General features: G+C 52.2%; 1 protein-coding gene across 1 annotated transcript; it reads left to right on the plus strand.

The window, feature by feature from the left end:
- Positions 1–16: 16 nt before the first annotated feature.
- RHOG (ras homolog family member G) lies at positions 17–13,548 on the plus strand. The gene is made up of 2 exons (XM_061380685.1): positions 17–111; positions 12,335–13,548. Exon 2 carries the CDS (start codon positions 12,395–12,397, stop codon positions 12,968–12,970), a length of 576 nt encoding a protein of 191 aa, XP_061236669.1. The 5' UTR covers positions 17–111; positions 12,335–12,394; the 3' UTR covers positions 12,971–13,548.
- Positions 13,549–14,043: the final 495 nt, after the last annotated feature.

The raw sequence follows: 14,043 nt of genomic DNA on the forward strand, positions 1-14,043 counted from the left end.
CGCCGGCGGGCCCGCCCCCCCCACTTCCTCCGGCCTCCCGCTCTCACTTCCTTCTCAAGCCCCGAGCAGCTGCCGCCGCCCCCGGCTCCCCCGCAGCGGGGAGGGCACCAGGTGAGGCCCGGCACCGGCCGGCGGGCTGAGGGTCCGGGGAAAGGGAGCCCGGCCGGCCCGGGACTGGACGCGAGCCCAGGCCCGGGAAGTTTGGCTTCGGGAGGCCGCGGCGGGAGGTGCTCGGCTCGCTCCAAGTTGGGCGGGCGCGGCCGGCCGGGCGGGGCGGGGACGGGCACGGGCCACTGCGAGCCGGCGACGGCTCCGGGAGGGTGGGGGTTCCTGTACCGATGGCGGCGGTACCGGCCCCCGGGAGCCGCGAGGGACTCCTGAGGTCGGAGGGGCTCCCGCTCCGAGAGAAAAGTCTCTGAGGGGAAGAGCTCAGAGCTGGGAGATGGGACTCAGAGATGGGGTGCCCCCAGGAGTTGCGGGAGGGCTGTTCTGAAGTGTGTTGAGGGGAAGGGGCCCCTGGGCTAGAGAACTGCTTTGGCAGTTGTGACACTTGTGAGGTAGAGGGAGAGGCTGTCTATTGCCTCTGAAGCCCTGGGCTGCGGAGAAGGAGCTCCTTCCTTGGAAGATCGACGCCGGTCCAGACTGCAGCCCAAGGGTCCTCTGTGCTCAGGAGGGTGGGGGACCCCCGGCCGACCCCAGTGCTTCTGTGTGTCTCTGTCTGAAGCATAACCTCTCCATCCCTGGAACGGAGAAACAAGTATTGTAGTGAGCAAACATCGGCTGTGCCTAGCTGGCCGTTGCCTGGCACTGCTCATTGGCGGGGTAGACGGAGGAAGGAAAGGAACCAGGTCTTCCCCTATTACAGAAGTGGAAGGGCTCTTACTCGGAGGTGCTGATCATCCTTAGCGAGAGGGCCTCACTGAGAGCAGGACTGTTTGTAGGAGATGGAGAGAATAGGGCTTCTGGGAGGCCACAAAGACTCTCGCCTTGGAAAATGATGAGCCATCTCCTAGTCTTCCCTCTCCCCCATTGTTAGTCCCTGAACTCTACAAGTTCTCATTCTGTCTTCCTCCATTCCTTCTTCAGACTCTACTCTCAAAGCCTTTGTCACCCTCTTCTCGCATCCTCTCCAGTTGCTTTTCCCCCAAACACACAGTCATGCCTGGCCCCTGACCTCTCCCCTGCCCTGCTTCTCTGTCCATCCTTGTCCTCTCCCTATGGCCTCCCTGCTGCCTTCTTTGCCCAGCTTCTGGCTCTGCACACATATCCACCCTCTTGATTCTTCCGTCTGCCCTCACTTTGATGGATCCCTGTCTTCTCCTTCCGTTTCAGTAAAGAATCTCCAGCTTTGGGGAACCTTTCAGACCACCCTAATTCAGAGAGGCGGGCTGCAGCCTCCCCTTGATAAAAGTGATGAAGGGTTTGGAAAACCTCTGTAGATGTGTATGTGCGTGCAAGTGTCTACACGTACATATCTTTATCTTTTGGAGACAAAATAACTGCTCTCAGCCTTGAGAGGGCCCAGAGCAGGGGAAGCCAGCAGAATGAAGGGAACCTGCAGTGGGTGAGGTTGTGGTTAGGTAGGAGGAAGCAGTCTGTAGCATTCGGAGTATCAGGGTAGAGTGACACAATATTGAATAGGACTGGTGAGAGAGGCCGTGGGAAATCAAAATCTCCCAGACCCTTAGGTGCTTAGTCAAGAGGCCAGGCCTGGAGCCTGCGGGACAGCCTAAAGGTCCCTGACTGCATTGCTCACTGGTTCCAGCACCGCCTGGTGGGGAGAAGGGAACCAGGTCAGCTAGGTGTGACGGAAGGAAAGTACAGGGTTCAAGAGGGAAGACTATGGCTGGTTTAACTTCAATCTTAAATGTCTTAGTTCCAGTTCAGGAAAAAAAGAGGGGTATGAGGCAAAGGTGTCTGCCTGCTCTTTCCTGCTGCTTTCAGGGCTGCCCAGGCCAGATTCCCACGTGCCCTGGGCTGCATCAACGCCTTGGTGACCAGGAAGCTCTCTAGAGTTCTGCTTACCCCTCTTCCTCAGGCATCCTTAATATTCTCCCTCTCACCTAAGAGCCTGTTCCCTCTCTGTCGGGAATTTCTTCCGAGTCTAACTGAAATCCGGCCTGGCTCTTTGTAAGCCTTGCTGTCCCCATTCTAGAGCCTTTGGGATGCATGCTGAGAGATCATGCTTCCCTCTGCCTTCTCAGGTCTACTCTATTCATTTCTCTCCACTAGAAGAGAAGTGGAGGACAGCAAGTGCTACTTTTGTGGGATTCCCAAGCACAGCTAGGTTTAAGGACCATTCCTGTACCCCATTATGTCTCCTTCCCTTCTCACAGTTGTCTGTTCCCATGATTGTTTCTTCCTCCGCACTCCTGTCTGTCCTACTGACATTCTGGGAGGTATAGAGGTTTGGCCCCAGCAGGAAGTCCCAAGGACCTGCATAAAAATCCCAGCTCAGGGGAGGACATATATGCAAGGAATTTCCCAGCATCAGGGCTCAGTTAAAAAACCACCCAGGAGTCCTGACTTCCCACCTACCAAACCAGTACTTATTTTAGATAAATGAGCAACCAACAGAATTCTAAGAGTAAAGATAGGATGGATGAAACAGGGGTTCTCCCAGACAAGACCTGGCCCCACTGAAAGTTTGAGCTAATTGCATGAAAGCCACCACCGGAAAAATATAACCAAGGTGGGAGGAATCTAAGTGGGAAAATATTTTGCAGAGGGTGGGGGTGAGGAATATGTACCTGCTATAGGAGGCTACCATTGAGGTCTTGGCTAAAAAAACTATGGTCAGGGTCTTTACATGAAGAGAAGTGACTCAGGTCAAGATCCTGGTTGAGAATCTAAGATACGGAGAGTTGTTTCTGGCAAGATGTTACGGCAGATGAAGTGGCTGGTGTAAATTTTTAGGGGGTCATGAGCAGAAAGATTTGAGAGGCTGTGGCTGTAGTGAGACAGTTGGGAAGATATTAGAATGCAGGTAGCTGAGCAACTGAAAAGAAGATGGGGGCCCAGACTAAAGACCCCTCCTGCATACACAGTGTATACCTGTGAGTGGTGAGGCTCATAGGGTTCTGTGAAGAGGGAAACCAAAGACAAAGCCTGGGCCGCCTCCCCAGAACAGATTGGTTTTCCTGTCCAGGGTCCAGCTTCCTCTTTTGTCCTCATGTCATGGGGGTAGGGCATCTCCCCCGGAGCTCGAGCCTAGAGGAGGCTCTCCTCAGCTGGGAGAGTGGCTGTCTGTCCAGTAATGTCAGTTCTGAATCACGGATGCCCCAGCACTGGCTAGGCATGAGGGCCTGGAAGCAAAACAGGCTCAGATGTCAACCTGGCCCCTTTGGCCCATTTCCTGAAGGGATAAACTATGGTAGGGTCATCCTGAATGAGGTCAGAGCAGTGGGCCCATTCCCAGGCTAGAGGTCAGGAAACCCAGGTCCTTGTCCTGGATTTGCTCACAATCCTGTAACTAACTCTTGTCAGCTTTCTGTCTTGTGGCTCAGCTTCAGAAGTAAGGAGTTGCCTATCAATAGCTCCAAAGAGCATACGGAATACTGATAGCTCTGACTCTCCTTCCCTCAAGAGGCTCCTCAGAGCGGGGCCCCCAACTCTGGACCCCACCTTGAACAGGTCTAAGTAGCTGTCTGGGTGTGTGGCCCCTTTCCCCAAAGCACAAGAGAAGAGGCCAGAGAGTCAGGGACTTTGCCAGGGGACAGCAACATGGGGGAGTACCCGATGCCCGGCTCCAGCTCTGCCCCACTGACAGTGGAAAATAGATGCCGGAGTTTCCTCCCTGATGTTTTTTTCCCTTGTGGAAACCCCCTCAGGTCTGGGGCGGTGTTGAAGTGTCTGGGCAGCCCTGGGTCTCTGGGTATTTTCAGGTGGGGAGGCAGGATTGGGAGGATGGCACTTCTGTACAGCCTCGTGTGAAATGAGCAGAGGCAAAGGAAGTGCCACTTCACGGGCCTTCCGTGGGGCCCCAGGACTGCTGAGCTGCTGTTAGTGGGGAGGAGGAAGGAGGAGGAAGCAAGTGTTCAGCCTTCCTCTGTGCTGCCTGGTGGGGGAGGAGGGCAGCCTCCTTAGCTCCCCCAGCCTGCTGCGCTGGCCCTGGGGCTGGCTGTATGTGGAGCACCCCAGGTGCTCGGACACCAGGAGAAGGAGAGGAGCTGGGACTGAGTGAAAGGGCCCCAGCCTCCCACACCCCTCCCAGCTATATCTGTCTTGTACCCTCCTCCTCCCCAATCCCTAGTGGGTAGACTCAACTCCCTCCATCTCCTACTCTGTCTGCAGGATCCTCCACGGGGGCTAAAGGGTGGAGAATGGAAAGAGGTGGAGAATTCTCCAGCGTGAATTTTTTTTTTTTAAGGCTGGGAACTAGGCTGTCTTGGGTTCTGTCCCTGCTGATGGGAGAAGGGGAAGAAAAAGCAAGACTCAGCCCTTGGCTTGGTCCCAGCCCCATGCTGACCTCATGTCTCCCCCAGCTTCCTCCTGCTAGCCCAGCTGCAGCCCCTTTGAGCCTCTTCGTACCATGCCTCTCCTACTCCCCCCTTCAAACAGACAGACAGACTGGCAGAACTTTTGAAGCTGTTTCTAACACTGACCATGACCATGACCCTGACCTCATCTTTGACCAGCCCTGGTCTTCAGATATTCCAGTCCTTAGCCCCATCAGTACCACTTTTCCTACCCATCTTCCTTATCACCACTGGACTAGAGCTATGCCTGCTCCAACCCCTCTCACTCTTCCAGCTGAGGGACAGGGCACTCCTTCAGTTACCCTAAATCATACTCAAGGGGAGGAAATTAGTTACCCTTGTCTGGTGTCTCCTGGGCCTGGAGGCCCTTCCTTCTTCCCAGAATCAAAGTCTGAATTGATGAGAGAGGAGGTGTCAGTCAGTCTGCAGCTTTTGCTCAGCCCTCTGCTGGGCTTGTGGAAGTAGGCAGGACAGATTTCCCTCCTCATGAAGCTCATGTTAGTTCAGCACAATGAACCTAAATAACAGTACTGGGGGAGGTGGGGCAGAAGGGATGCTGTCCTTGAGAAGCTGGGGAATGGAGCTGGGCCCTGAAGGACTGGGAGGCTGTGGAGTGGGGTGACAGTGGAAGGGGAGCAGAATTCCAGAAAGAGGAACTCCCATGTGCAAAGACATGAAGGACAGATTGAGTTCGTTCAGCTATTTACTGACAGCCACTGCATGCCATGCTTAGCCCAGAAAGACATGGCCAGGACCTTACCCTCTAGGCCTTCCCAGTCTAGTGACAAGAGATTCAGATAAGCTTCCACGTGACTGAGATAGACTGCACCTGTGAGAAAATCAGGACCCAGACCTTGGATGGAATAAGTCATTGGTGACTTGGGTGGTTTACAAAAAAACTTTCCTGGAGGAGGTGGCAGTGGTGCTTGGCTCTGGAGGACAAATTAGGGGATCCTTTGAGGCAGTTGGAGTCTTCTGAGCTGCTGAGTGGTAGACTGAAGGGTGGAAATGGAGAAATGCTGGATTCTCACCAGGACAGTGAATATGGCTACTTGATGTGTTCTACGGAAGAGAATGTGGAGGCTGCTTGTGGAGAGGATCTGGGTGATGTGGCCAGAGCCTAGGATCAGAATACCCCGAGTGATGTATAGTTAGGATGAGTTTCAGGGAGGACTGCAGGAGGGGATCTCCCGTGTCAGGGAGGCAGATTAAAAGGCTCCAGTAAGTTCCCACTGCCTTGATACTCCCCCAGCTCTTAGGGCCTATTCCTCCCCTCCCCCACTCCCAGTTGGGACACTTCCCCTGCTACAACTGCCACAGAGATCTGGCAATCAGGCAATATGCTGCTTCCTTTCCCTCCCCCATTCTGGGCCTGCCTGGGCCACACCCCAAGACCAGGCCCCACTGGGTACAGGCTAGGCTCTGGGGACTATGCTCAGATAGGATGAGCCCCTTGGACTGTGCTCCCTGCGGGAGCCAGGTCAAACTGACACTGGGAGGAAAGATTCTTGCCTATCCCAGTCAAAGCTTTTGGCTGCCACTCCTGTCCAGTAAGATTCAGCACTGCAATTTGGACTATGGAGGTGTCAGTCCAGTTCTGGGCTTCTGACCTGTTTATGCAGATCTCAGTAACTGAAACAGAAGCATGCAGATCAGAAGCCTGTACTCAGCTTTTTGGTGGGGGAGTCGAGGAGGTCAAGCTTCAGTATTGGTCAGGGGGGCATCCACAAGCTAAGGAACTTGTATGTGACTACTGCAGAAGGATCGTGACTCAGAGCCAAAGGAGGGTTACAAGGGTGGCCATACTGTGGAAGTTCAAAGAAAGGAGAATCCAGTAGTCTCTTGGGACCATGAGACTTAAGCTAGGTCTTGAGTCAGTAAGATTTGAGAGGGGAGAAGGAGTGGCAGCAGAGAGAAGAACAGGAGGAAAAGTTCAGAGGCCAGAATGATCCTGGCCTGTTTACATAGGACAGTGAAGACCCCTCTGGACCAGGGAACTCCCATTTCAAAGTACCTGCTTAGTACATACACATTGTGTATCAACACACTTCATCTATATAACAGCCTTATAGGGTTGATACTATTAGGGTTAGCTCATCATGGCAGAACTAGGATTTAAACCCAGCTCTGTGGAATGTGTAGAGTGCTCAGTCACTCAGTTGTGTCCAACTCTTTGTGACCCCTTGGACTGCAGCCTGCCAGGCCCCTCTGTCCATGTGATTCTCCAGGCAAGAATACTGGAGCAGTTGCCATTAACTTCTCTAGGGGATCTTGACCCAGGGATCGAACCCGAGTCTCCTGTGTCTCCTGCGTTGCAAGCGGATTCTTTATCTGACTCCAAAACCTTTGCCAGATTATGAATAACTCTGAAAGCCAAGATGAGGGACCAGGCATGATCTGAATTAAGCTGAGAATAGAAAGCCAGAACAAGTCATTATAATATGGCTAAGACTATACTAATCTGCAAATGTTTATTTACATACTAAACAAAAGTTCTTTTTTTTTTTTTAAGTGACCTAGTGAATAAGTTACAGTCGATCCCCCAACCCCAGGCAGGCCATTGTCCTTGTCTGGCCTCCTACAGCATTGACTGTTCTTTATCCTGCATGGTACAGGCTAGATCCTACCTTTTGAGCATGCGCCCTCCTTAAATGAGCTATGGGAACTTATTCGACCCAGTTCAGGCCATAGGTGTTCAGAGAAAAGAGTTGTCCTGGGAGAGAGGATAAGGGTCTGAACTGTCCCTGAATGGGGAGAATTGGGCTGCTGCCACCTCTCAAGCACCTGTATACTCAATGATTCCAGCCTCTCGGTAGGAAAGGCTTTGCCTTTGCCACCTTCTATGTGCAGCCCACGTCCAGGTTTATAAAGCATGTTCATCCCTGTGCCCAGGATCTTCCCTGCTGCCCTTTGAGACAGGGAGGGTGAGTTTTATCACGCCTGTCATACAAATGAAGAAACTAAGGTTCCAGGAAGGGAAGTGAGTTACAGGCTTAAGGTCACAAAGTCAGCTGGTAAGGGTAACTTGGAGGCTGTGTGACACACTGAGGAAAGCATAGGGCTTTGGATTGCAAAATTGGAGTCTGTGTTTAAAAAAAGGGGGGGAGGGTCCTGTGCTGACTAGCTGTGTGATGTTGAGTTATTTTAACTGCTCTGGGTTTGTTTCCTCATCTGCAAGTATGAATAGTACCAATGAGTTGTTAGAAGGATGAAAAAATGTAATACCATGTGGTCTGTAAAGGGTTGTACCGTGGAGGGCTTTTAATCAAGGGGTAGAGTCAGCAGGTGATCCCAGAAGGTCAGAGTCAGGGATCTGGTGCCCTTGGCCCTATGTTGTATTGCCTCTGCCCTGCCTGTTTCTGGACACTGCCTCCCTCGTGATCCTTTTCCGGTGTCAGTCCCTGTTCCCTCACCAGCCCGGAAGCTTCCTGCTCCCTCCTCGCTCCTTTGAGGGCTGATTTACTGATTGCTGGTTGATAACCCCTCCCTAGAAAGCTGCCTGGAGCCAGCTGTACTTCTGGTCTCTCTGGCCTTGTGACTGTCAGCCAGAGTCCCCTCCTTGCCTTCCTGCCTAGGCCAGCCCAGTGCTGGGCTTGGGGGGAGGAGTTCCTGGTCACACAGCCATGGCCACTCCCCTGCTTTGTGTGCAGCTAAAGATTTACAGGCCTAGAGAGCATCTGCTCTTCAAGATGCTGGGTTCTCCTCAACTTTCCAGTGGACACGAGAAATGGCACCAACACCGCCTCCCCAAGATGCTGTCTCTTCCCCCAAGGAAGAAGCCACAGAATCCTGAGAACATGAACATGCCCTGATTTGAGCTCAGGTGCCAAGGTCTTAGGCGTTTGCTGACTGACTCAACCTTCCCACCCCGACCCTGTGCTCCCAGGGGCCTTTCCTATCTCCATCATCTTGTCCTCTGCCCCCAGGCTTCTTAGTGTCTCATCTCATCCACTTAGTATCCTTGCACAGGCTTTTTTCTCTCCATTTCACAGATTGGGAAACTGAGGCCCAGAGAGGGTAAGTGCCTCTTGCTTGGTTGCAGTGAGTTGGCAGCAAAGCAGCCCTGGGGCTAGGACTTGGCTGAGTTCTCTTGACTTCCAGTCCCAAATCCTCAAGTGCCCTAGAGGGTCCTTGTCTTCTTTCTGGACCCATACCCTTGAGGCCCTCTATCTGCTCTTCTGAGGTTGAACACACATTTATTCATGCAAATAAGATGGAAATATTTTTACTGTAAACCAGAGAGGCAGCCTCATAGAATGAACTCACTTCCCTCCCAGCTGGTCCCAGGGGAAGCTGGGGCCTGGGAGGGGGAGCTGGGAGGGACCAAGCCCTGGATTCTATGCAGGTTCCACACCACCAGGATTCCTTTTCTACTTTCCAGTGGTAGATTCCCCCTGGTCCCTCCAAATTTGATTTTTGAGGCTTTGGGACCAATAGTTGAGAGGACAGGTTGGAGGATAAGTGTTGGCAGACCAGGGTACAGTTTTGCTGTGTATAAAGTGAAATGGAGAAGATGGGCCAGGGATGATAGCGCTTGGGTGGAGCAGGAGATAGCTAAGAGAACTGGGTGTGTCATACTGTCATACACAGAGCTGTCCCCTCCCAGGGAGCAGGGACCTGGTTGTGAGAGAGCTGCAGGGAAAGGAAGTCACATACTAGCCAGAAAAAGTCCCCCGTGGCTGAGAGGAAGTAGTCAATTAGAGGACTACCCTTGCCACAGCAGTATAAATAATCACAGGGTTTCCGGAAGCTCTGTTCTGTTCCAGAATTCGGAAGAGCAGTTCCTCACCTCAAGGGCCTGTGAGCTTCAGAGGTGACCAGGTGATGGTTGGAAGGGGGACTCCTCTCAAACTTACCCCACAGATAATTACAGCAGCTGACTTATTTGCCACTTCCTGTGTGCCATGCCTCATGCCAAACACTCTCTACATGTTAGCTTATTTTATAGTCTCACCAGCTCTATCCCCATCTTACAGATGAGAAAATTTGAGGCTTAGGAAACTTAAATATGTTGCCTGAGAATCATATTTGACTAGTTAGTGGAGCTGTGATTAGAATCCTTGACCAGTCTGATACCAGCATATCTTCTCAGTGATAGTACTTAATGACACTGTTCTCTGCCCAAATGTCCAGAAGCCGCTCAGATTCTTCAGAGGCACAGGCCATGATCTCAGGAAAGGGATAGAAGATTAAGGGGAAAATCAAATTTTTGTCTTATTCTTCTGTTCATCCCTCTTGGCTGGGCTTTAACCCTCCTTGAGAGAAGATGCAGACGTCTGGGACCCCCGGCCTCTGCCTCGCTCATCATTACACACCCAGATTCCAGACCAAATCCCAGCCTTGGCTCTATCTCCAGTGTTCCCCTGCACTGAGTCACCAGCCTGGCTCTGTGTGTCCAGATAGGGTTCCCCTGCTTCCACGAATGATGGTGTAAGCTCTCCCTCCTTTTCACCATTCCCAGGGCACCCTAGTTTGAGATTGGCAGCTGCCTAGAGAATTGTGCCCCTTACTCAACAGGCTTCTCATAACACATTTCGGTTTGCAGTCAGTAGCCAAGATGTCATGTTTGGAATTGAAGTGTCAGTGCTCTGGGGCTGGTGGGTCCTGAGATGGGAGGCTCCACCCATGGCTGCATCTCAGAGTAACCTGTGCCAGAAGCGGTCTCCAGTATACCAGTGGGAGGGGTGCATATCTGATAGAGGGTCTAGTAGATCCCTACACATGTGCACTGTCCTTTGGTGTCAGTACTTCCTGGAGGAAAAATCAGTTCAGTTCAGTTCAGTTCAGTTGCTCAGTCGTGTCCGACTCTTTGCGACCCCATGAATCGCAGCACGCCAGGCCTCCCTGTCCATCACAAAGTCACGGAGTTCACTCAGACTCAAGTCCATCGAGTCAGTGATGCCATCCAGCCATCTCATCCTCTGGCGTCCCCTTCTCCTCCTGCCCCCAATCCCTCCCAGCATCAGAGTCTTTTCCAATGAGTCAGCTCTTCGCGTGAGGTGGCAAAGTACTGGAGTTTCAGCTTCAGCATCATTCCCTCCAAAGAAATCCCAGGGCTGATCTCCTTCAGAATGGACTAGTTGGATCTCCTTGCAGTCCAAGGGACTCTCAAGAGTCTTCTCCAATACCACAGTTCAAGAGCATCAATTCTTTGGTGCTCAGCCTTCTTCACAGTCCAACTCTCACATCCATACATGACCACTGGAAAAACCAGAGCCTTGACTAGACGGACCTTTGTTGGCAAAGTAATGTCTCTGCTTTTGAATATGCTATCTAGGTTGGTCATAACTTTCCTTCCAAGGAGTAAGCGTCTTTTAATTTCATGGCTGCAATCACCATCTGCAGTGATTTTGGAGCCCCAAAAAATAAAGTCTGACACTGTTTCCACTGTTTCCCCATCTATTTCCCATGAAGTGGTGGGACTGGATGCCATGATCTTCGTTTTCTGAATGTTGAGCTTTAAGCCAACTTTTTCACTCTGCACTTTCACTTTCATCAAGAGGCTTTTGAGTTCCTCTTCACCTTCTGCCATAAGGGTGGTGTCATCTGCATATCTGAGGTTATTGATATTTCTCCCGGCAATCTTGATTCCAGTTTGTGTTTCTTCCAGTGTTTCTCATGATGTACTCTGCATAGATAAATAAGCAGGGTGACAATATACAGCCTTGATGTACTCCTTTTCCTCTTTGGAACCAGTCTGTTGTTCCATGTCCAGTTCTAACTGTTGCTTCCTGACCTGCATACAGATTTCTCAAGAGGCAGATCAGGTGGTCTGGTATTCCCATCTCTTTCAGAATTGTCCACAGTTTATTGTGATCTACACAGTCAAAGGCTTTGGCACAGTCAATAAAGCAGAAATAGATGTTTTTCTGGAACTCTCTTGCTTTTTCCATGATCCAGCAGATGTTGGCAATTTGATCTCTGGTTCCTCTGCCTTTTCTAAAACCAGCTTGAACATCAGAAAGTTCACGGTTCACGTATTGCTAAAGCCTGGCTTAGAGAATTTTGAGCATTACTTAACTAGCATGTGAGATGAGTGCAATTGTGCAGTAGTTTGAGCATTCTTTGGCATTGCCTTTCTTTGGGATTAGAATGAAAACTGACCTTTTCCAGTCCTATGGCCAAAAGTAGCTAATACTTATTGAATGCTTATTATGACCAGCTGCTGCTGCTGCTAAGTCACTTTAGTCGTGTCCGACTCTGTGTGACCCCATAGATGGCAGCCCACCAGGCTACCCCGTCCCTGGGATTCTCCAGGCAAGAACATTGGAGTGGGTTGCCATTTCCTTCTCCAATGCGTGAAAGTGAAGTTGCTCAGTCGTATCTGACTCTAGTGACCCCATGGACTGCAGCCCACCAGGCTCCTCTATCCATGGGATTTTCCAGGCAAGAGTACTAGAGTGGGGTACTATCGCCTTCTCTGTATTATGACCAGACCCTGTACTAAATGCTTTACATGTGTTAATGTATATAATCCTCACAACAACCCAATGAAGTAGGTATTATTTCATCCCCATTTTACAGATTAGGAAAATGAGACATAGAGAGGTTAAGTAATTTGTCCAGGGTCATAAAGCTAGGAGATAACAGAACTAGATTTTGACCTTAGTCTGCCATCAGAACTTACATGCTTCACATAATATATTACACATTAGTGCCAGCCTCCTTATTCTTGAGCATCCTTGCTTGGTCTCAGGACCTGTCTCCCATTTTATGTCTGTCTGTCTGTGGTCTGTCTTGATGGGATTGCAGGATGGTGTCAGGTTAATAGAACTGGAGCTGGTTCCCCTCTGTATGCCCCCATCCTTTCTTCTCAGGACTCCCTAACCGAGAGTATCCCTCTCGTCTGTCCACAGGTCACTGCATCCAGAGGGACCCAGAACGGGAAGGAGGCACAGCCTCCAGCTGCACCCACGATGCAGAGCATCAAGTGTGTGGTGGTGGGCGATGGAGCCGTGGGCAAGACATGCCTGCTCATCTGCTACACGACCAACGCCTTCCCCAAGGAGTACATCCCCACAGTGTTCGACAATTACAGCGCCCAGAGTGCAGTGGACGGGCGCACGGTGAACCTGAACCTGTGGGACACAGCGGGCCAGGAGGAATACGACCGCCTCCGCACACTCTCCTACCCTCAGACCAACGTGTTTGTCATCTGTTTCTCCATTGCCAGCCCGCCCTCCTATGAGAATGTGCGGCACAAGTGGCATCCAGAAGTGTGCCACCACTGCCCTGATGTGCCCATCCTCCTGGTGGGCACCAAGAAGGACCTGAGAGCCCAGCCTGACACCCTGCGGCGCCTGAAGGAGCAGGGCCAGGCGCCCATCACGCCGCAGCAGGGCCAGGCGCTGGCCAAGCAGATCCACGCTGTGCGCTACCTCGAGTGCTCGGCCCTGCAGCAGGACGGCGTCAAGGAAGTGTTTGCCGAGGCTGTCCGGGCTGTGCTCAACCCCACGCCTGTCAAGCGTGGGCGGTCCTGTGTCCTCTTGTGACCCTGGCACTCAGCTTGGAGGCTGCCCCTGCCCCCCCCCCCCAACCAGTTGTGCCTTTGTGCCTTGGCGCCTTGTCTGCCCCCAGCTGTGCCTTAAGGACTAATTCTGGCACCCCTTGCCAAGGGGGCTCCCCGAGTGCCTTTTTCTTCTGAAGGAGGCCCACAGGGAGAGGGGCTTTGGGCCCTGCCCTACTCTGCTTGGGAACACCAGGTATTCTTGAGAGCTCACCCAGGCTGAGGACGGGCCCCTCCCCAAGAAGCCAACCAGGTGCCCCCTCCCCATTTCCCCCTACTGACCAGATGTTGCTGCCTATTGTGGTGCCTTCTCTCAGGTTAGGAGCGCTCTGCCATCCCTAACCTCTCCCTCGCGGCTCTTCGATTGCTCCGCCCTCATGATGCGCTCTCCCTGCCCCAGAGAAGGAGCCACAGAATCCTAAGAAGATGAATGTGCCCTAACCTACCCTCATGTGCCTAAGCCTTAGCATCCGCTGACTGACTCAGCCCCACCCCCACACCCTCCGGGCTCCTGGGGGCCCCTCCTACCCCCATCAGCATCAATAAAACCTCCTGTCTCCAATGGCCCTGGCTCCTCCCTGTGTGCTGGGCATTGGGGGTTGGGCAGGGACCAAGCATGGGCTAGGACTCCCCAGAGACTGGGAGCCTTTTGTTTCCTACAAGAGGGGACAGGGGACAATAGACTTCATTGTGGTCCCCCCACCCCCCAATTTCCCTAACAAAGCTCTGGGCTCCCTTGGAGGGGCCCCAGTCTTGTCCTGGGGCCCAGCCACAGATTCTGCAGTAGTCTGGGATGCAAAGCAAGAGGAAAAACTTCCTTATCTAAGGCTCAGAAAGGGAGAGGCTGAGTCATCAGCCTGCAGGTAGGTGCTCTCACAGTCATGCCCTGAGAACTGTCTTCTTATACCCCCAGGGGGACAAATCTTTACTGACAGAGTTGGGGCTAGCACTCAGGCCTTTGCCTCAACGGACATGACTGAGCAACTGAACTGAACTGAACTGAAGGCTCTCCCACGTATCAGAGCTTCCAAGCCTGGAGTCACTGCAGAAAAAGTCACT

Source organism: Bos javanicus, chromosome 15 (genome assembly GCF_032452875.1).
Source record: "Bos javanicus breed banteng chromosome 15, ARS-OSU_banteng_1.0, whole genome shotgun sequence".
Lineage (NCBI taxonomy): Eukaryota > Metazoa > Chordata > Mammalia > Artiodactyla > Bovidae > Bos > Bos javanicus.

What these genes read in the sequence shown, in the direction of transcription:
- RHOG (XM_061380685.1), top strand. Translation starts at nt 12,395, where the DNA reads ATGCAGAGCATCAAGTGTGTGGTGGTGGGCGATGGAGCCGTGGGCAAG.